This window comes from Anthonomus grandis, chromosome 22, assembly GCF_022605725.1.
Source record: "Anthonomus grandis grandis chromosome 22, icAntGran1.3, whole genome shotgun sequence".
Lineage (NCBI taxonomy): Eukaryota > Metazoa > Arthropoda > Insecta > Coleoptera > Curculionidae > Anthonomus > Anthonomus grandis.
In genome coordinates, this window is record NC_065567.1 from 9537919 (window position 1) to 9562155 (window position 24237).

Below are 24237 nucleotides of genomic sequence, written 5' to 3' on the forward strand. Positions count from 1 at the left end.
CTTCTTACTGGAGCAGCATTATGGCTCGGAGCGCCATCAAGTTGAATATACAAATTTCTATAGGTTAGAGGCAAATCATGAATAGCATACGGCATAGCAAAATTCATTTTGTAAGAAAACCAAAAATTTCGCACCTTTTAAAGTTGCATTGAAAAAGAAGAGTCCAATAATACGGTCTTTTAAAATATTACACCACACATTTACTTTCTCCGAATATTGGTTTTTGCAATTAATTACCCAGTGAGGCTTCTCATTACTCTTGTATCTAATATTCTGTTCAGTTGGTAGAAAAAATCGCCTCTTCAGTAAATAATATTTTGGCAAATAGGCTATGGTCTTCGTAAAATTTAACCTACATGGTTAAACAGTACTACATTCGTCTCTGATCATTACCTAGTTGTAACATGTTCAAAAATCTTAGATCACCCTCTATTAATATTTATCAAAATTAGAACTTCAGTATCTTGGTTAATGAGGATTTAATATAATTTAACAGATTTGAAATAAATAGTGTCCTAAAGGTAGTTTACTCTAGAATCTACGTCTGTGAGGTATCGCATTTCCTCTCCTGGGCAAAATGTGCGCTTTATAAGTGGTATATCTAAACGCTTTCAGTAGTAATTCAGAGTTGTGTTAATTTTTTTTAACAATTATAAGTAAGTTATATCCAATGATATTATAACTATAATCATTGAGATTTTAAAAGAGAAAAATCTTGCCGCCTTTGCAACGAATCATACAAAGCGGGCAATGCCTTAATGAGAATAAATTAAACAATGTTTTTGGCTATACTAGCCAATTCTTACCACAGGATTTTTTTAATTTGTTTCGTAGGTTTCGAAAACAACATAGAAACTTAATAAAACGGAAATGTATTAACTTGATTATTGAGTAAAACGTTCTTTTTTTCGATTTAAACCTACGTAGTATTTTTTTTAAAGATCGGTTTTTTTAAACTGGGTTTAAGTCAATTTAGTTTTTATCTTATAAAATTTTGAGAAATTGAAATACTCGTATTTTTAGCAAAATTATCAACCACTCTTGCCCAGACACTATAGACGAGCGTGTCATAAACAAAGGAAAATTAACCCTTTATACGAAATTGGAAAATTTGACCTTGGCCCTGAATTCAGCTTCTGGAATTGGATGTAATGTCATTAATATTGATGCCCATAATCTGGAACGAGGCACACCTCATCTAGTATTAGGGTTGCTTTGGCAGATTATTAGAATCGGCCTCTTCAACCAAATAACTCTAGAACACTGTCCGGGATTGACCACCTTGTTAGGAGAAGATGAAAAAATTGATGATTTGATGAAACTTTCTCCTGAGGCCATTCTACTCAGATGGGTCAACTATCATTTGGAGCGTGCAGGTATTTATATTTATGGAATATCTTTGAACGTTTTCGATAATGTGCGAATTTCTTAAAAATATGTATATATAGTTGGATCAATGGATCTTTGCGTTCACGTCACTAAACTATCATTCAACTCAACACAATTGTTTCTCATCCGCTCTCTTTCTAATTTAGACAAATCAAATGAGAAAGAGCACAGAACGTAAGTCTTCAAAATACTCGACCTACGGTCGGAGCGATAGTTATGAGTTAGACAAGGACAAACATTCGATCGCATGTCTATGATAAACTTTCAACATCATTGGCTCCCCGCCGGGTTTTAAAATCGATTATTTGCTTCCGGGAGGGTGCCCGTTTTCGCAAAAATGTACTAAATATAATAAATTTTTGATATAGAAGTATACTGGTATAATATATGTTTTATGTTGAGATATTAAAAAAATAACTTTCTTCTAATGAACAAAGGAAACCACGGCTTGTAAATAAAACAAATTTTAATTTAGAATTTTCTGTAATAACACCTCATGTTAAGTACATTTTGTGGAAAGTTCTTTGTACATCTTAGATCTTCGTCTGCAACCACAAGCAACCATGTTTGTTTATGTTCTTAACTTTGCTTTGCCTTGCCAAAGAGTTTCAGAGAAATTTGATTTGTTTTGTTTTCTTATTTACTGTTCATTGTTATATTTTGTGTTTGGTTGAAGCTCTATTGAAATAGTTTTTTGCCAAACCTTTTTCTGTTTTACAAACAGTTCTTTCATAAAGACACAAGTTCTTTACATTTTCATAAAGATGAAAATGTACTGGATATGTGGAAAAAATCATTAGAGAATTGTACACCAGAAGTATGGAACGCTAAGGTTTGCCACACTGAAAAAATAATCAAGGACTGGTATGATAGGTGTCATTATTGAAGAGATACCCCAAATTCTGATTAGTTTAAACAGTGAAACTAGCTCGGAAGATAGTGACAGTGATTATTCATAATTGAATTTTCTATCTTAAACTTATTGATATTTTTTTGTTCAATGAGAAAAAACTTGTTTTGAAAAAAATGTTTTGGTGTAAGAATATTTGGGTTACGGTATAATATACGGGTTGCTCCATTTCTTTTAGCATATTATCATAATAAGTATCTCTTATTAACTAAATCTCTTGTTTCTTAGAAAAAAAGAAAAATTTAAATGGAGGTACAAATGATTCATTTTTTGTTTTTTTTTATCAATAACTTGTTTTTGGAAATACGACTGCAATAAAGTAAATAATAATGGTTTTGTTTAAAACGCTCATGAAAATATTATAATTATGTCTCAATGAGCTTTATGAGCTTTAAAGGAATAAAGTTCATGGAAATGTATTGTTATATAATATGAATACTGTCTATTTTCGATGAAAATCTTTCTTTATTAAAAATTGTTATAAATATTTTATTGTGAAGTAAAAACAAATCTTATGATAACTTTTATGAGGTCCTAAAAGACACTGTGTATGAAGTACCTATTGCATTTATAAGTAGAAAAGATGTGAGTAATTTAAAGAAATATTCTACTAGTAATAAAGAACAGCAGGTTGAAATAGACAGCAAATAGCTATAAATAAATTAGCTGCCCTAAAAGTGACAATATACTAAAAACAAATTTCAAAGAATCGCAGATTTCATCTCTGGCGAAAATCGCCGCCCACGGAAATTGGGCATGAAAACCTATTTTTTTTTTAAGTTTGTGCCGCCGCCACTGATGCTGGTTTGACAACTGATTGATTCATATAAACATCAACCTTGAACACGTGATGACGTAAACGCAAAGATCCATTGATCCAACTATATTTCTTAAGACGGGCTTGTGAATTAACTACCTTTCAGTTAAATAGACACAAATTAATAAAAAATACCATATACAGCTTTAAATTCTGAAACGATTTACACAGATTTCATCATCTCAGCTTTTATTCTTCCCTCTTATTTAAATTTTAAAATCTCAATGAAATGCTAAAAGGAAAGATATAAATGTGTTGATGTCTAAATGTCATTTTGATTTCATTCTACTTTTGTCTTGCTCTGTTGTAAAAATGCAAGACCTACATTACATTTTAAACCAAACAAATGAAATTAAGTATGTAGATTTTTTACTTAAACGCCCATTTTCAAATGACAACCTAAAAGCAGCAATTACTTTTTTTATGTATATCTTTTTTAGAAATCTTAAAAATAACTTCACAGAAAGAAGAAAATTAAATAATTTTTTGTATTATTTAAAATAAAAGTTTATTGTCATTTTTAAAATACTGACCATTTTCTTCAGAAACATTTTGTAGTAAAATTATTGCAGCTAGTACTTTGTTGCTAAAAGTTGTCTAATTTTATGCTGATTAAAATTCAAAAAATAAATCAAAATGTTTTATCATGTAGGGTCCACATGAAAAAATTTAATTTACTTTGCTCTACGGCTTTAAACAATGCCACACAAAAATAAAAAAACGAATGATTTTTTTGATTTTCTCCGTAGTAATATTAGTAAAGTATTTTGAAATTTTAAAACTGTTAGTCTATTTAAATAAGCAGCAAATTACGCAACTTTGTCACAATTAAATTACCCGTATCTTCTACGATTTTCCAGATCCCAACTGTCACCCTCTAATTACACTTTATACATACAGAAAATTCCAATCATCTTAGTTTTATTATGTAATATAATCAAATTAGTTTAAGTATTTGAGGAAATAGTAGTAATATGTATAATTAAATCACAGATATAGCGCAATGTTAAAAATTGAAACTCATTTTTAAGTTATATATTAAAAATGGCACAATTGTTAAAAAAAAACGGTAAAAAATATATTACTTTTTCTTAATAAAATTACAGTTACTTTTGCACCGATTTCTGTCATCGAAAAAAAATTTTAGTCTTGTACAAAAAATTATCAAGGACAAATAAATGAAGTCCCTTATGTGACTCGAAAACACCAAAACCTTCACAAATATGAAAATCCCAAGGTCTTTTATAAAACATTCGCAATTCAATTCTCTTTTCAAGAATAACAATGAGGTATATGTATCTGCCTGATTTTAAGATTACCCTTTATAGAATATATAAGCCTTTCATAATTTTTGGATTCAGATTCAGAAAATCATATTCAAACATTTTAACTCTACCCAGTGGCGCTAGCCGACTATAGTTATATACTATCTACAACAGTTATATAATAACATGCTAGTTGCGCGATCTGTAAGAAAATCTTGTATTTACATTCGTTCTGGAAAATATTTTTTTATGAATTTTGTGCTAAACTAAATTTTTGAAAAAAAATTAGATGGTTCTTTCCATATTTTATTCTGGTACTGTTCATTTACAATAAAGTAAACCTGTTACAAATAAATAGTAACGAAACGCTGCTTACTTATTTCTTTGGTTATGGTTGCAGGAACTCACAGACGGGTGACAAATTTCCAAAGCGATATAACGGATTCTGAAGTATACACTTACTTAATTAAGCAGATCGCTCCTCAAGACGCTGATGTTGACATAAGCGCCCTTAATGAAAGAGACTTGCATGAAAGAGCAGAAATCATGCTGCAGCAAGCTGCCAAGTTGAAGTGTAGGGCATTTATAACACCGCAGGACGTTGTTAATGGTGTCTACAAGCTCAATTTGGCTTTTGTCGCAAACTTGTTCAATAATCATCCTGGCTTAGAACAGACTAATAATGGAACTATTGATGGATATACTATTGAAGAGACTAGAGAAGAAAAAAGTAAGTTTTCGTTTTACTTTATTTATTTTTCAATATAAATTATGTAAAAGTGAATTTTATTTAACAAAACCACGGTTACCATAATCTTTATTTTACAGCTTATCGTAACTGGATCAACTCAATGGGCGTAAGCCCTCATGTGAATTGGCTATATTCTGATTTAGCTGACGGGCTTATTGTTTTTCAATTATACGATATTATTAAGCCAGGCGTGGTCAATTGGAACAAAGTGCATAGAAAATTTACCAATGAAAGGAAGAAATTTATGGAGAAACTTGAGAACTGCAATTACGCGGTTGAGTTAGGCAGGCAAATTAAATTCTCTCTAGTTGGTATTGGTGGTCAGGATATCAACGAAGGCAACGTTACTTTAACTTTAGCATTAATTTGGCAACTCATGAGAGCTTATACATTATCAGTTTTGTCCCAATTGCACGAGTCGGGCAGTCCTATTGTGGAAAAAGAAATTGTTAATTGGGTCAACGAAAAATTGTCTTCAGCTGGCAAAAAATCTTCAATAAGAAATTTTCAGGATTCATCTATTTCCGATGCCAAGGTCGTTATTGATCTGATAGATTCAATTAGACCTGGAGCTATTAACTATGATTTAGTTAAAAGCGGAGGTACTGAAGAGGTAAGTCTTGTTATTACATGAATATTTAATACTTTTTTTTCTTTTATCATCATAATTGTACTTTTATCAAATTCATATTTATGGTAAAAATACGCAATATTTTATTGTAATATAAATTAATTTTCATGATGTAAAATTTTGTTTTAGGAGAAATTGGCGAATGCAAAATATGCAATATCTATGTCACGTAAAGCAGGTGCTAGAGTGTATGCATTACCTGAGGACATAACAGAACTTAAACCCAAAATGATCATGACAGTGTTTGCATGTCTCATGGCTTTGGACTACGTGCCGAACATGGATAGTGCTAACCAGCAGTAATTAATATATTGTTTAATTTATTGTTTATTTCTTATTTTTTCATATTTTATATGTTGAATAGGTTTTTAGGTTATAATGTAAGACATTCCAAATTCGGGTTGCATTACATTCGCATTCAATTTCAAAGCAAGACATATATCATATAATGTGTTGGTTCGTGTGTGAACACTTTTGTTTAGGAAGTAACATATTTTTTTTATTGATTTAAAGTTGCGTGTAAATGGTTTTTTTGATTGTGTGAAATTTAGGCTAGTCTAAAAAAGTATTAAATGCTAAATTATGTAACATTCCCATTTGACTTATTCGTGCAATAAAAAATGCAATTTGGATTGTCGATGACAACGCGCAGAAAATTGTACAAATCATTTTTATTTTAGTTAATAACATGAAATAATAATTTTGATATATTGTAACTTAATTTTATATATTATGACTTAAATTAATTGCAATTTATATACATTATTTGGCTCTTTAGTACCAATTCAAGTGCCATTTACATTATAAGTATAATGTTACGCGGTGTATAAACTAGTATTACTATAATATTTATACTTTATGTAAATTTATAACATTTTCAAGTACACTGGTCATTTTGCTTAACTAATTATATTAAACAACAAAAAAAAGTCTTTTATTTAAGTCAATCCAGGCTTGGTTAAAGAAAAAATGATGTATGTCTTGTGGTGAAACTATCAAGATAAAAATGTTAGAAATAACATCTTTACTACAAAGCAGTAATTGATTGACCATCATCGCTAAGGCTAATTATGCATTGCCTACATCCAGATTTAGAAATTTAAGTAGAAACATTGATGTTTCATTTTAATGCATTGGCGCATTGAATTGTATCTTCGAAAATGATAAGAGATGATATGGTGACCACTAGAGGGATTAAAATTCATATAGTTCATCAGGTTCATCAATTAAACTAGCGTCATTTAAACTAGGAAATGTTAATAAAATGTTCGTCTTTTACAGTCAAATAAAACAAAAAAATTGATAAAAATAACATTTATTTTTTATTATAATTTAATCCAATAGTAAAAAAGTAGCATCAAGTAAAGGATGTGTAAAGGGAAATAAAATAATGCAGTCAAGTCGGCGCATATTTATGTTCATATGGAAAAGTTCAGATGAAAAACTAGATATATACTTGGAAAAGTAAATTACATGAGAACATGTAGTAAGTAACTCATAAAAATCTAAAAACCCCTTACACTAACCATCACTTTGATTACAATATATACATGAAGAACTCAAAACAATAATACAATTAAGCGAACACAACTAAATCGCTAAATCACAATCTCAAATAGAAAATAGGTGGTATAGATTATTTGCTTATTTTTCTATCCATTTTCATAAAATATGGAAAAAATACATCTCGGTTCTTCGGGAACCCATCGATTTATGATAGGAAAATATTAAAGATTGGGCAAAGTCTAAACCGGAAATAAATGTCAACTTTGTTAATTTAGAGAAAACACCCTATGTATTATTACATTTTATTATTCTACGTAAAAAACTAAAGGCATATATGTATATTTACTGTTCTATACCCAAGTCAAATAGTTTTTATATTTCAAATTTTGTAAGTGCAAAAAAATGACGTCATCAAATTTTTTTTTTCTATACGCAAATTTCGTATAAGTATCTCGACTTTAGCATTACTTGCTTAATGTTTGACAAATGGTTACAGAATGTAATTAAGAAAGGAGTACAAAAATTGTTAAGTATTTGTGTTTTTAATGAAAAATTTTTTTATCGTGCTTTTATGAAATTGAGCTCCTTTAATTCTTTTAAGTTCAGCAAAGCAGTGCAAGACGATGACTGCTATAATAAATATGCCATCAAAATTTTATCATAGTAGCCATCATTGCATAATCTCCATTTGTAGTGATTTTACCTGCACAGTCTATTAAAAATATTTTAATCTTAATTTTACACGAATATCGGTGTCAAACTTTGAAAACAAGAAATGTGATTGCTTTATGAAGATTATAAGATGAAGACTTTTTTGTTGCTTCTAAGCGCTGTCAAATGGAATTTATTCAATTTTGTACTACTATTCAATATAAAACCACTTGATAATAAAAACAATTTTGTTTTTCTATGTCAGAAAATACAATATGCAAAGGAAATTGAACATTCCACTTTTAAAATAGGGTTACCATTAAGTTAATGTTCTTAAGCAAGAAATAAACCGCAATTAAATAACGAAAACCTCCGTATAGAAAAGAATAGTTACTTTTTGACGACAAACAAAATTTAGGGTGTTTCATTTAAATTTACTTAATTGACAGCTAGCTACTAAGCCTATAACCAGATGCCAAAACTATCAAAATATTGTAGTTATGTCCCCCCATTGATCATGTTGCCAAATTTTCACCATTTTCCTATTCATACCTCTCCTACAATCTGGAGAAACACAAACTATATAAAGATAGACATACAGGTTGTTCTAGAATAAGGCTATTATTTAACGGGGTGAATTTTAAGATGATGTTAAGAAGCCTATGCCTATGTTAGAACATAGATTTATTGTATTTATAGACTTATTATGAAACAACCTGTATTTTATATATATACGTAAAACTTAACATTTTCGCAGCAAAACTGGTTCTTTTTGAAACTCCATTACAGGAGTATTCACTTCTGATGATATAGGCGGCGACATGCTTGGAACAGTAAAGCTCTCAGGATTTCCATCTTGTGCATTTAATTCTTTGTCGAAGAGACTAAAATCTATTAAGCTATTTGCAGATGCAATAGGATCGTTGACTAATTCGTCAGATGCTGAAATCGAAAAACAAATTATTACTAAAAAAATACTGCACTGACTTAGTTTAAAGACTTAGATTTTAAGGTATGTTCTTGCATTGTTCAACCCTATAATTATTACCAAAATAATCAATGAATATGTCTTAAGTAAAATGCATGTTTTATGTGATTTTTATTTCACCGGAAATGACAAGAGGGTCATACTGTTAAAATTTACTGTAGAAAAAGAGGATTTTTGAGAATAATGATATTCGAAATTACTTCAATTAGAATTCATTCCCAATAATTTACTGCAAACCAGAAAAATTAAGTAATAAATACGAAAAGGTAATTTTAAGATGGCAATTTAAGGACCTAAGAGAACGCCCACATGTCCCAATTACCATCAAGTCTGTAAGCCAGCTACTTGACAAACTTGCGCACACTCAACAGATTCAATCAGATCAATGTGATCATATGATGCAGCCATACTCCAATTTAGTTGTGACAAAGCAACAAAACAGAAATTTCAATGTAGTTTCCACAGTAAAATTTTGAGTTTCCAATTATGATTATTTATTTAAGAACACATAATAGTCTACCCGATCAAATAATTTCAAATATTTTTGAAAACCGGTCATTTCCCGACCTTTTCAATAAAAGCGATATTCTAACAATCTTCCAGAAATTGCTCTGTAGACAGAATTAAGTTAAAAAATGAGGTCAGAGGATCAGCCAGAAGATCCATAACTAAAAATCAAGTGAATACATCGACATGGGCCGCAAAGACCTAAAATAAAAATTTCCAAATCTTAGATTCCTCCAAATTAAAAAGAAGCAAACATATCTATCAGGTATGTAAAGGTTTATATGTTTTTTTTTAGAACGTTATGATACAAACTTTAACCCACCTTTGTCACCAAGTAAATCGGAGTAGCTTTTTCTCTTTATTTATATATTTTTTCATTCCAATACCGAATTATATAACCTAGTTATGGCCTCGTATTATAATTAATTATCACTATACGGTTTAGTGATGTCTTTTATTTCAGTACATTAAATCCTATATTAGGTGAAAGGTTATTAAGTAATAACGCGAGCGCCATCGAATCCGAAAGTCAAGCTCGAACAAATAAGAGCAGTTTTCTTAGTCGAGATTACAGGTAATTTTTTTTTCAAGAAAAGAAATATATTATTTTTTTTATGACAAACAATAAGTAAACCCTTTTATTCTTAAGCAGAATCGAAAACAATACTATTGTTATAACTTGATGATAAAATATTACAAGTTTTTTATACGTGTACTTCTAAAAAATATCTGACAAGTTATCTGCTCAGAGCCTTACCTCCCTCTTCCGATAAATTTTCTTTTTCTAACAGAGTATCCGCTTTGAAACCATCGTCTGGATCATTATCAGAAAATAACTGGAATAATAAAGACGCACCATTGACAAGTTATTTTTTTTAATTGCGTATACAAAGATATGAAAAAGTGACATACAGCTTATTGATAACATAGCAAACAACTTACCCCAAGTAGTGTAGTGGTGTCCAAATTGTTGCACCCATTAAGAATGTCTTTTAACTGGTTTAATTCACTTTGTGTATGATCCAGATGTAAATCAAGGTCGTCCCTAAAACAGTCATTAGTACGAAGTGTACTAACGTTATCAATTGGCATTAATATGTTGCCTGGCAACCTTAAATACACATACCCGCGGAGAAAAAAAAAGGAGGGCTGAAAGGCAAAATCACTAATAAAGAATTAAAAGTTCAAACTATTGTGGATCTGTGCAAAAAATGTTATATAAACATACTGGAAATTCCTTAAATATACAATAATAATCAAATGTATTTTTTCTAATTGTTTTTTAAGCGCTTATCAATAGAATCGCTGGGACCTTGTTAAAGTTAGTATTTGTCTAAATATAATAATAATTACATTCTTGTGCCTATAATCATTACATACTATAATAACTTTTATTAGGATGTCAAATATTGCATCCCTACTCAAATATTGGCCAAAGATTAAATATCAAGTTGCTTTGTTACTGCAATAACAAAGAATTCGGTTTATAGTAGCAAATAAACTTTGTAAGCAGAAATGGTATTTTTCTTAAAAGGGATGTAAATGTTAGGAATATTCTTGAGTTAACATTTTGAAGGTAAAAAGTTGTAAGGACAAGTTTGCGTCAAGAATTCTTCATTATTTTTTTAAAAACCTGGATACATATTAGTTTCTTGAAATGACAAGGAAGAACAGATGTGGCTTGAATCTGATTGACGATGAACTTCATGACATGGCTGACAGAGCCGTGATTTATAGGAGGCAAAGAAGCTAAAAACCTGAGAGGAGGTTAACGCCAAAACAAAATATATAATGTTCTTAAAAGATATTCATAAAATAATTCATGAGAATCAAAAAACGATTGATATAACTGCTTGCAACGCCTGCCTAAACCCGGCCACTCAGTATGCGCTACTTCCCATATACTTGCAGAGGATTCCACATAGCTCCACATCTTCTCTTCTTCATACATCATTAATTTTGACTATAAGTGCCATTCCAACTACATTGAATTATTATACAAGGAAAAAAACGGTCGAGTGATTTTAACCAAAAAACATTAAACATATTTTTATCTCCCATTTATATAAAAAAAATATTTTAATTTATTTAGTTTTGTGGACTATAAATGTATAGTTAATTTACAATAAATTATGAATTGTTTAAAAAAATTAATGAGTTCTTTATCTTTTATTATCTGCGTCTATTAATAATGCTTCCATCTTCCAGATTTAAAAAAAAATCTTTTATAAATACAGCAAATTCAGTCTTTGTATTTTGTCCACAATTGGTTAAATGCAATATTTTAAAGCCATTTAAAACCTTTACCTAGGTAATAATTACTTCTGAATGGTAATAAACTCTTATTTTCATGTGATTTTTTTTTAATTATTGTGAATTTGTTCTAAAAGCACAGTCATTTTACGTGTCATTTAAACTCTTGTTTAATTTATTCTACAAGTAATTTGGTTTGATTTTTACAAATAAATCAACACTTTTTAATGGTTTTGGGAAATTGATCATATGAAAACGCTAGTTTTCATGAAAAAGAGTTTGTTAAAACTACTCCCTTCCTTTGGGGTTCCAAGTTTTGTAGAAGAAAGACAAATGTCAACGGGTCTGCCATCCCAGCAAATAAACATAGGAGCAAATGCGAGAAACGATTTAAAAACTTTCATTTCAAAACATTTAAAAGATTTTTCGATTAAAAAAATGTAGTATTTCCATTTTTTGCACAGAAACTTGTACAGACATTTTGCGTCAAAAAATTTTCAGGTTTTTCTAATTCTTAAAGCATAGTTAGGTTAAAAGAAATTTTCAAGAATTTAATTACGCCAGAATCTTTTTTTTTTGTCAAAAATGTCACTTATCACGTTTTTTCCCATCGAAGGCAGGGGTAATTCTTAAATACATCCTCTGTTCCCCGACCCACAATAAGCTTTGTTCCATTACTACTTGATTCATAAACACATTTAACCACAAATCTATTTTTGATAGGAATTTAATATAGGTATTTAGTTAATGTTCTATTACTACTGCTTTTGTAACGTACATGAAAGGCTATAAGAAATAAATATGTGATTAATTTTGTGAATATTTATGTATATACAAATTAATTAAAGATAAAAAGTAAATTTAAACCAAACTTACCCATTCAAAATTTTGACCATAGGATCTTTTGTCGCCAGTTGCAGGTTTGATTTGTTCTGTGAAAATTCACTGTTTTGCCTTTTATCAACATTTGCAGGCTTACTTGTTGTAATGCTTGTATTAGATGAGTCGTTATTTAAAAGAGATGGAATCACAGAATTCTGATCACTTGGATTTAAAAAAACCTTATCTGCATCTTTCTGCAAATTGTCAATTAAGTCAATTTCATGGTCTGAGCTATCTTCAGGATAGTTATCAACAATCTAAAATTAATACAAGTAAAAAATTAAGTAGAAATTTCTTTAGATGACAAAAACTATCACAATAAATATGATAAATATAATATTAAACAAAGCTGCTAATATTTCAAACGGACAGTATTGCTATCTCGAAAATTATCGAAGCCACAAGGTCAGTTATATTAGAGAAAATATGACTATTATCGTAAACTATTTATAGTTGATGTTAAAAATACGATTTCTCATTTTCTTCTGCGCTACGACTCGGTATGCTTGATAATCTTGCATGATGTTTAACTTCTAAATCATCAGCATCAACTTAAATTCTCATAGGTTTAAATAAGAACCTGCTTTTTACTTTTTTAACGAGTTTGTTATCAAAAGAAGGAATAACTCTAATATATATCCCCACATTTCGGTATTGAATGGATATCCGGACTCGCTGTTTTAAATATATTATTTCCTACTGTAAATAAAAATACTTTATTATACATATAGCAATACTGTTGTGTTGAACTAGTAGCCACCCTGTATATTGGGCACTATTTATTTACAACATAGACTATAGTTTAAAAGCAGTTCTTACAACAAATTCAGGTTTGTCCCAAAAAACACTGTTTAACTGCTGCTCGGAATTTTGTTGGATAGTTTCTTGGTGGTCGTTTTGAGTTTCAATATTGAAATTCTGATTTGGTGATGATGTTATGAGTTTTGAAGACAAAGAATCCTGACTAATCTGTGATGAAGGCGTAATAGGGCTGTCAATCTATAACAAAAAGTTAGTATTTCATAGTTTATACAATGTAATTAAATTAAAGCATAGATATTTATAACTCATGTATGATAATATTTTTAACTTATGTGTGTCAAAATTTTCACCACTGAGGGATAACGTTTTGCTGGAAGTTGTATAGGTTCTAAAAAAGATTAGCAGGTCAAAGGTGATAAAATTTAAAAGAATGCATACACTTTTTTTATAAGGTATGCATTAAACTCTCATTTTAAAACCACATTAAGTTCTTCATTTCAGAAATGGAGTTAAAAACTTAAAGTCACATAAACAGGCTTACCTTAAAAATTTATACTTAATGTTTGTTTGTGAAGTTTTAAAAGCTGTGCAAAGAGGCATTAGAGGAACTGAATTATTTAAAAAATGATTATCAAATTTTTATAATAAAATTTCTTTCTCAAGGAATACAATTGTATATCATTCATTCACGCTTTTTTTCCACTAATTGTATTGTTCATGTAAGTAAATGTTCTTATGTCATTACCAAATGTTTTATAAATATATTTGTAATTATTTGGCTTGTTTACTCTATTGTATTCGGCAGCACCATCTTTGAAAGCATTTTTTCTCCAATTTCTAGCATTGAAAGAAATTAATAAACCCTAGGAAGTAGCACATATAAAACAAATTAGTTAAAATCGATATGTTACAAGACAAAAAAACACCCGTACCTTTGTTGGGGATCCTATAGCAGGAACCATTGCTTCCTTGGAAATAAATTTTCAATAATTAATTATACTTTCAAAAAGAAATAACAAACATCGTGCTCTTACTTACTATTGGAATATTATCATTTTCCTCAATTACAGCTGCCTCATGAAGCAGTTCTTCAGGAGAAAGATCATTTTTTGAAAGTTCTTGAATTACAGGACCAGCATCGGCTTGACACCGATTAGCCTTCTTGGCTTTAGTTTTTTTTGCTAACGGGCTCTCATGAAGCATCAAAGGCATGCGCCTTTTAACGCCCATGGTCATCCTTTGAGGCGGAGGTTCAGTTGGCTGTACCAAAGTTACCAAAAATTGAATAAGCTATAAAACATTTTTAAAATGAGTAGTTATTATTATATTATTCTAAACTCTTGACCAAATACCTTATTGACAATTTGTTGCTGCTTGACATGCTTTTGCCTTAGCATAGCTAGTTCTCTCCAAAGAACAGTATTTTCCTGTTTCATAGCAGTCAGTTGAGCATCTACGCCTGACTGCCTGCCTCGAAGGTACTTCATATCACTGAGCACTTTCGTTAAGTCACCATTTTTTAAAACATCCTGGGCATTATTATCATTAGGTTTAGCGCTTGAACTTGCCTGAAAGCAATCCAGCTAGATAGTGAAAGTGTTACAAATTTAATATTAGGTTTAATAAGTATACCTTTCTTTTAATATTCTTTAACTTCGAAAATTGGTCTTTTTGAAAATATGGATGATAAAACTTTATAGTATGCATGTCTTCCTCCTCATCTGCATCATTAAGGGATGGGTTAAGGCTTGGGTTTTCAAGAACGTGTGAAATTTTGTGAAAACCATCTAAAATTGTAAACTCTTAACAAATATTGAACCTTACTTAGTAGATTACAGCTATTGAAATCATGTTCTAGGGAAGTGTTGGTTCATATTTTCCTTAAGAATATTTGCAGTTTTAAATGAATTTGAAATAAGGTAAAACTCACATTACACTTATATAATACAATAAATCAGTCCAAAGATAACTGCTTTTGAAATTTTCTGAGATTCTTTAAACTTTTATAGTTTGCATTATAATTATAAGATTTGCCTGCTAACATGTATGTAACATACTAGGTATGTCTACATATTTTTTAAACTATCACTTACACAAATTCAATTGTCTCACAAAACTACTCATATTATTGTGCTTATAATACACAGGTAGTAAGTCATACCAAAACTGGACTTCATTTTTGATGATAAAGGTGGTGCCATTCTGTAAAAAAATAAATTGTATTAATTGTTGGAAACACATTATTTACAAAAGAAATGTGAAAAGGCTGCAAAAGCTCTGTTGGTTGCAAAGACACTCTGATTTGTAAAATTAGTTTCAAGAAGAATTCTAATTTATTTTCATTCTCATCTAAGATGACTTTTATTTTCCTATTCTATAGACTAATATGACTTAATATGAATAGGTGTTAACTAGACAACATGCACTTTTATAACTCTTTTTAATTTTTTTTTAACTTTTAAACTAAAGCTATTTTTGTTATTGAAAGATTCATAATAAGAAGTAAATAAGAATTTTTTTTCTTATGATAATAAACCACATTGATAAGCATAAGATTGATTCATATATTGGGTGGTAAAAAAAGTAATTGTAAATGGCAATGAAACAAGAAATTCCAATGCACATACATGTCATGCAAAGAGTTACTAATTTAATAAATTCTTTTTTAAAAATTGCATTAAGTATTGCTTTCTTAAGCACTGCTGGAAAAAGCCAACAGAGAAAAATTGATTGATGAGGATTGAGATAGGTTTAGAGATTATATTTTTAATGTGTTTAATAATTTTTACAGAAAACCAAATATATCAGTGCTGTTCTTATTTTTTAAATAATTATCTTTTTTGCTTCATGTTCTGTAACTTGTTGAAAAGAGAAACTTATTGACAGGATATGGATATTATTCAAATAATCTAGGGGATACTGGTTAGACTGAGAGATATATATTATCTTCAATTTTTGTGGCAATAGTACTGAAATATTCATCAAAATGTTCAGTTGGAATATTTGGTTCTTTTGAGATGTTTTTTAAATGACCCATTTGACTGTCTACAGTAAACCACATACTTCCTACAGGATTCTTTGATGTTTGAATAAGATTACCATTTGCATCTTTCTTCCCTTGTTTTAAAGCTTAATCATAGACTTTATTATAATTTTTTAGTTCTTCATTTCTTGGAGTACAATGCTTGTTACAAAAATCCTGTAGAAAGTACAGCCTACCTGTCATCTCATGCAAGGTTTCAGTAAACCAACAGACCTTATGCGGGTTGTTTTTTGTAATTCTATAGGTCTTCTCAGGGAAGGAAAATAAAAAAGCTAATTTAAGGTCAATAAATATTGAAAATTTATTTTAGGTAGGAATAATTTCTTATCTACTTCTGCCTAAAAACAAGCCAGCCCATGAAGTCTTATGGGCCTAAAAGCCTTTCTCTCCATTGAGTGCGATACTCCCGCGGAACCATCACCCATGTCAAGAAAAATAGCCTAACCACACTGATCTGACATCTGTTTGCTCTGATCTTTCTATGTATACAATTTATAAAGATGTTATAGAGGTAGGCAACGCTGTGAGTCGGTTCATTTATCATAATATGAAAGCCATAGCTGATCAAGCAGATCACATAGTGAAGCATAATTATCCTCGTTCAAAATAAACTTGACATTCAAGTCACCTGCCAGGACAACATCCCTGCCAATATCAATCTCCGGCAGTGTCGCCTCCAATGCCTCTAAAAATACGAATAGAAATGATCCGTTTGTAGATCTATATCCGTTTGGAAACCGCATACAGCTTTAAAGGTTTCATCAATATACAGCATAGTTCTATACAATTTTCAATGTTTAAATTTAATATATTTTTGGTTTAATTTATATCTAATAGCTTTGACAAGTACCAAACAGCCTCCGCCAGTGTATTGTTCACGTACAGAGAAAGAGACCAGGACGTACTTCTCGATATAAAGAACGATATTAAATATCATACCTAAAATTAAGGCTAGTCAGAATTCTAAGGGATTTTCTTTAAGTAGAAGAAACTGAATCAGTATCACTGCATAGAGCTGCATATATTGAAATGAGAAAGATCTGATTGGAAAAGTGCAAAGTAAGCTGTTCTTATAGTTGTTTGTGAGACACATCTAGGAGGAAACAGATCTTTGTTTAAGTTTTCATGGTTGAGGGTACATTGTATCTCCAGAATAGTTTAATCCCAAAAATCTAGGTAAACCCCAAAAACCTAGTTCCCTCATCATTAACTTCATAACTCACAACTTGTACACTTCTCATTGAGAAACCCGTTTTTGTGAACTTTGATTACTAAGGTGAAGTTTATTTGCAGCAAGGCAATTAGTCTGTAGGGTCCAAACTCATCTCTGGCATATTAGTTGTTATACTTGAAAAACCAATTATTCAATGTTTGGGGAGATTTTTCTTTATTCTTCAAATCCTTATCTATTATTTTCCACATAACTTTTGTGGGATTATTATATGTTGAGAGTCATTTTGTCATCTGACTAATTTTTAAAAGCATGCTAGTTTATGCATTTTTATACTCTTGCATGATATGTGGTTCTTTATAATGTCTTTAAAGTTTTCAGATAAAGGAGAGGTGTTCTCACATTGGTTTAAGATTATTGAAGTGAATGTTTTGAGGTTGATTATTCCTAATATTTTTTACAAGAAATGTAAATAGGCATTTTATATTATTTAACTTGAAAAATTCATCCATTTTCCTAAAGATGTGTTTTTATAAAAGACAAAAACAGAAAACACAAAATCTGCAGCATTAGAGAAAATTTTTTCTGGTTTGTTGGCATTTTCTAATATGGCAATAAATAATTAAAAATTACAGACTATTGTTGAAAATGATTAAAAATTTATTACACTTAAAAAGACTTGTGACACTGGGGTCTCATATGACACTTATAACAATAATGAATTAAAATAATATTAACAATGAGATTATTGATTATTAAAGAGCAGCAAAATGCTTGTATTTAAAGGGCAACATATAGCCAACTATTTCAATCTCTTTTTTGCTACTGTTTATGACAGTTCAACCTCCAGTCCTCAGATAACGCTTATTAAGTAATATCTATAAGTTTCTTTAATTTACCTAAACTGAATTTATAAAGAGTTATATTTATTAGACAATGGTTCAGGATCTGATGGTATTTACCAAATATTTTCTTAAGATACTTAGTCTCATCCTATCCACAGATACTCAACTCCATCTATGTAAAAAAAAATGTGTAAAATTTCTTAAAACTGGGTGCATATCCTGATTGCTGAAAATGTAGTTATTTGTGTCTTGTTTTTAAATAAGGGTGTAGGTTTGTTATAATTAATTATCACCAGTTGGAATTTTGACTACAACTCAAAAATTGTTTGATAATAGTGTGACTGTAGTTGTCATCAGCTTTGAATGGAATAAATTTAAAATTCTCTTAAACTCAAAGAGGTTGGGCTAGGTGAACTATTGACGGGCTTAAGACATATCTCAGTGACAGGCAGGTCCCAGATTGCACACTATAACGATTTTCACGCTGATTCTATTATAATTACTTCTGGGGTGCCACAATTGAGACCCTTGCTATTTATTATTTTAATTATTGACTACAGAGCACTTATTATATTAATAAATACTTAAATTAAATAAAAGGAGAATTTACACAAAATTGAGTATTTATTCTTTTGATTAGGTTTTTTGGGATAATAAATCCATCCATATACAAGAGTAATTTTAGGGTACTATTGATGAACCCTAAGTGTGCTGTTCTATATTTGTACCAAATCAAACTCCTATCTTTGGTACACCCTGACATGGAGAGCAGAATTTTGCCTAAAAATGCAAGCTTAGGTTCAGTGTAATTTTTTCCCACCCAAATAGAAAAAATTATATAAAGTGAAATGTTTAAAGTGAAATAATTTAAAAACCAAAACCAACTTTTTCTAATAATTTAGCAGAACAATTTAAGTGCACAGAATACAAAGATGAACTAAAGAGTGAATTAGCAAAATAATCTTTTGATAGATTTTGTAACCCTGCAATGTTTATCCGTAATTATTAATCTGCAGAGGGGTAAAAAAATCAGCCTTATAATATAGGTCTCTAAAATGTTATGTAATATAACAGATTGACAGGCAGATTAGGAATTGTATAAGAATCAGAACATCTAGAAAATCAGAAAACCTACATCTATTGTTTGATATTAATGAATTATTGGTAAAAAGTCTAATTTTCTACTTTAAAAAAATGGGCTTTTGGAAAATGCAAATGCTGCTTTTCTAGATACAGTAGGCTCGCGTTAATGTGAACTCAAAAAATTTCGACTTAATTCACATTACTGAAATGTTCACATTATGGAGATTATATTAAAAAATATAATAGATTATATTAAAAAAAGGGAACTACATTGTACTTTATTTATGTTTGTATTTATTTATTACAGTTTTAAGCATTATACAAAAGTTTTATTTAAAAAAAGATGTAATTTTTGTTTGCACTTTTTTTTGCGACAGGTTTAAGGCTTCAGCCTCTTCTTTTAAACCTTTTAGTGTAATAATGACCTTTATGTCAACATAGTTTTGATTGGCCCATTGTGTGACAATTTCCAAGGCTGCAAGAGCCTCGAAATGCGTAACTTTTTTTTCTTCAAAAGTTAATATCTCGCAGTCACTATTTTCTGAATCATTGCTATTGAGATTTTCCTCCACTGCATCTGTATTCCATTCCTCAATATCTTTGGGATTATAATCAATCTAAAAAAAATCATATCTCAATGAAATTCTAAAACTATTACAGACTTTCTTCTTTTAATTTCCAAAAATCGAAAATTAAAAGGAGTAACTAGCACTAAATAATACCTGTTCAATTGTTTGAAGCAATGTAATGGTTTCATTAACTGCAGCTGGTCTAACATCATTTTCCCACATCTCTTTTAGTCAAGCTAAAGGTAGGCCATCCTCCTCCAAATTTTTTTCCAAAATATTATTCCAACATTTTGAAATTACTAAAGGCTCTATTTTTTGCCAGGCCATATGCAATTGCATAATAGCATCTCTTAAAGTTATAACTTTTAGAGCCTCAGCTACTCCTTGACCCTATGATACAATTGAACTTAATAGGCCTTTTCTGTAAAATAGTTTGGTTATTCGCAAAACATTTTGGTCTAATGGTTGAATTAATGGTGTAACATTTGGGGGCATCTAGACAACAAAAATGTGTCCATCAAAAGTTTTTCATTCTTCTGCCGGTGGATGCAAAGGGGCATTGTCTAACAGGAGAAGGGCTTTTAAAGGAAGGTTTTTGCTTTGTAAAAATGATTTAACCTAAAAACCCAATTTAGTCTTAAAAAAATTAAAAAGCAAACAAAACTTTCACTTACCTCTGGAACAAAATGCTTAAAAACCAAAAATTTTTAATTTTTTTAAAAATTTCGTGTGTCATCCAGGCATTTTTAGTGCTTCATCGTCTATAAGAGCTTGTAAGTTCTATAACTGCTTCATCATCTATAAGATGACTGGATTATCAAATACTTTAAAACATCTGGGTGATTTTGCTTTTCCTAGTACTAGATGCGTTATTTTGTGTGATCCTGTAGCATTTGTGCACCCCAAAAGAGTTATTCTTTGTTTAGCTATTTTTAGACCAGGCGCCGTTTTTTCAAAAATTGCAACATAGGTTTTATCTGGAAATAACCTCCAATATAAACCCGTCTCATCTGCATTATAAATTTGATCTTCACTAAGATTAAGCTGCTTTATCTTTTTTCTTAAGCCTTCAATAAAGGGATTTACAAGGTGAGGCTGTGAGGACAACTTTTCACCTGCAATTTTAAGCAGCCTTATACCATATCTCCATTTAAATTTTTAAAGCCATCCATCTCCTGCATTAAATTTATCGTTGAGTTATGTAAATCTATAACCTTTTCATTACGCATATCACCCATAACTGGCAAATTTCGTTCTTGCTGTTTGGTAAACCATTTATACAGCAAAGTTTCCATCTTGGGGTTTTCTGCACTTTTTAAAGTGCATTTTTTTATTTTATTAGGTCTTAAACTCTCTCCAACAACTTTTAGAATTTTTTCTTCTTTATTTTTAATTGCACAAATAGTTGATTTTGCTATTTGATATTTCTCTGCTAGTGCAGTAACACTCATACCATATTTGTGCACTTCCAAAATTTTTGATTTCTCATAAAGAATTAAACACTTCTTATTAATTTTAACCATTTTAAAAGGCCACTGCGCAAGATGCGACACTCTCTCTTATCTAACATCAAGTAAATGACCAAACAATGTTTCAAATGCGTAAACCCAATATCCACTAACAAGCCTAGACAAGTCTACACAGGATTACTAAAGATTTCTTAAAATTCACATTATCGAAATATGGGTTTGTTCACACTATAGAATTAACATAGAAAAATATTGGTGTTCACATGAATGAGTTGTTCATAAAAAAGTTCACATTACCGCGAGTATACTGTATATATTTTCTAAATATACTGCTTTTTGGACCTAGAAGTTCTATTTAAATTTTCACCATTTTGCTAATGGTGTTATATTGTGTAAAAGTATACAATCATTAAATGTATCATAATCATTAAAGTATGACATGATTAAATAAACTGCATAAACAACATTTAAATGCATAATATAATGAGTTAAGGTCTATTTTGGCACCTTTCTTAAACTTGAAACTAAAGTTATGGGCGAGGCTTAAAATGTATGTTAATTTTACCAGAAACAATATTTCAATAATGGAGCAGCAAATTTTTGGATTTTTCTTTAAAAAAAACATAAAAAAATTAATTTTGATATTTATACATTTTAATGGAGTGTTATGTTATGTTACATGCCTGTAATTATAAACCCAACCCAACTTTTCTAAAAAGTACACTTAAAAATATAGGTATTTTCCCATAGTTTCGACAATAAGATGTGAAGTAATATTCATATAATGTTATTTTAAGATAGAGAGTACATTTTTTTACAGTAACATAAATTCTCAAAAATTTGTTTTCCATGCTTTTATAGTAGGGTTGGCTTGGAATGCAACAAGATGGGATGGGATGGGCTAGCTTTATAGTTCCAATCATAATTAAAAAGTATAATCTCAAAAATTATTTTCTATAGATACTTAAAAAAAAATATTTTTAACTTGTAAATATGCTCTTAACTCACTGGAATATTCCCTATAAAATAACACACATTTTAATCCTTTTCCCATAACTTTAAGTGCGATTTCCAGAAAAGTTGCTAAACTAGACCATATAATATGTATTTCTGTATATATAATGTATCTACCTGGCTCCATCTTATTAAGTGATCAGTTCTTGGATCATTAACCATTTTCCATAGTTTTACTACAAAAGCTGGTAGACTTCCATTTACTTGCATTTTGATCACCTTAATATTTTTGATCTTTTCTCCTTCAATACGTCAGAATAATTGCTTGATATCCAGTTGAAAATAAATCTAAAGAAAGTTGCTTTCAGCAGTAGTAAGTAGCAGTGTATAGTAAACGTATTGGTCATATAACAAATGGTTTAAATAATATTCTTGGGGAAATTAGAGGACATATAATATAGTATACAGCTGATAAATGTTTATCTAGGATATTTGATATTTATTTTATGAGCGGGAATTGGTATGAAGAAATGAACAAAACAGATCCAATGAATAAATTAAATTGTATACTGAGATTACTGAGTGGAATATGGAAAAAACATTTTGTTTGCATTGACACTTTGACAAGATGAGATAATCCCCTTCCACCCCGGGCATCTACTTGCGGCAAATGTTAAAAAGAGAGATCCCAGAGAAGGATGGATATAGGACGGAATAAGCGGAACTGCAAGGAGCACCTTTGAGCTGATTTCAGCGTTGAATTTGTAAGAACCGCGGTTATTCTTTTGGTTGACAACTTTGACAGGTAAGTGTGACGTATTGTTCCCCATCACTTAAAAATTCTAATAATTTAAAACTAATTGGTATTTATTTTTCTTAATTTATAAAGGGCGCACATCATATCGCAATTCTCAATCAATTTTCTACAATCTAAACATAGCCTTCTTCTGGACTGTATGACCGAAAGTTTAACCCAAGTCCGGATAATAGCTTTGTTCGCGGAAGGGATCCTTGATTGATCCTAGCAAATCTGATGATCAGTGTTGCTAGATGTCATAAAGAAAATAATCGCACAGCCTGATTGAAATTATCGTACATTATCGTACTGAACGTCGATATTTATACCTTCGAAAGTTTATTTAATTACCTTTGAAGTCGAAAGTTTAAGGGGAAAAAAATTCTGAAAATATTTTTAAATGTATTTATTTCCTAAATATTACAAAATTTGAATTAAAATATGGTAAACATTCATCAAAAATTATGTCATCGTCTTCAGATTCTGCGTTAGTTTCTTTCTCTTTTGTCGCAGCTTTATTCTGATAAAGTGTGGCTGACGTCATACTTTTCAACATTTTTTTACTAGGATTAAATCTAAAACAGTTTTGTTCTAGATGAACTTTCTGGAGAGATAACATATGACCATTTAACGTATCCGTTATTATTCTATTTCTTGCCGTAGTTTTTATTAAATTCACCTTTGAAAATTGCCTTTCACAACTGGCACTTGAATGCGGTAGTGACAGTACATTTAGTGCAAGCTTGGACAAATCGGGGAATATGAATTCTCCACTAAAGTATTTTACCTGACTTAGTTTACAAAAAACCTTATCAACTTCCGTGGATTCTGGTAGATCTTCGTAAATTTGTAATTTTCTCCACTGGTCATCCAATTTTTTGTAGTTGATGCGTGTTTTGAAGTTCACAAATTAACTTAAAAGTGTGGTCTCATTGCCCTTTTTGATACTATCTAAATTAAGATGGGAAATTATATATATTTAAAGTTAAGATACT

General features: G+C 30.1%; 2 protein-coding genes and 1 long non-coding RNA gene across 7 annotated transcripts in view; 1 reads left to right on the forward strand and 2 right to left on the reverse strand.

Annotated features, from left to right (window-relative positions):
- Positions 1 to 7075, forward strand: part of LOC126749000 (plastin-2) — a 31863-nt gene extending 24788 nt beyond the window's left edge. The window contains exons 3-6 of the mRNA XM_050458592.1: positions 1024 to 1376; positions 4782 to 5111; positions 5210 to 5745; positions 5893 to 7075. Of these exons, the coding sequence (XP_050314549.1) occupies positions 1024 to 1376; positions 4782 to 5111; positions 5210 to 5745; positions 5893 to 6066 (1393 nt within the window). The 3' untranslated portion in view covers positions 6067 to 7075. The remainder of the gene's footprint in view (positions 1 to 1023; positions 1377 to 4781; positions 5112 to 5209; positions 5746 to 5892) is intronic.
- LOC126749001 (heat shock factor protein-like) lies at positions 7063 to 23117 on the reverse strand. Of its 5 annotated transcripts, none has more exons than XM_050458593.1 (11): positions 22624 to 23115; positions 15406 to 15514; positions 14945 to 15099; positions 14665 to 14880; positions 14351 to 14602; positions 14245 to 14280; positions 13370 to 13549; positions 12545 to 12807; positions 10358 to 10487; positions 10173 to 10251; positions 7063 to 8862 (listed from the first exon to the last, which is right to left on the reverse strand). In XM_050458593.1, the coding sequence occupies exons 1-11, from the start codon at positions 22714 to 22716 to the stop codon at positions 8663 to 8665; spliced, it is 1713 nt and encodes a 570-aa protein (XP_050314550.1). In that variant the 5' UTR covers positions 22717 to 23115; the 3' UTR covers positions 7063 to 8662. The 5 variants fall into 5 exon arrangements, with proteins under 5 accessions (XP_050314550.1, XP_050314551.1, XP_050314552.1 ...); XM_050458594.1 differs by having other exon boundaries at positions 10358 to 10460; positions 22624 to 23114; XM_050458595.1 differs by lacking the exon at positions 14245 to 14280 and having other exon boundaries at positions 22624 to 23113.
- Positions 19705 to 21932, reverse strand: LOC126749013 (uncharacterized). The gene is made up of 3 exons (XR_007664856.1): positions 20698 to 21932; positions 20177 to 20641; positions 19705 to 20071 (listed from the first exon to the last, which is right to left on the reverse strand). It is a non-coding gene; the product is annotated as an uncharacterized LOC126749013 (long non-coding RNA).
- Positions 23118 to 24237: the final 1120 nt, after the last annotated feature.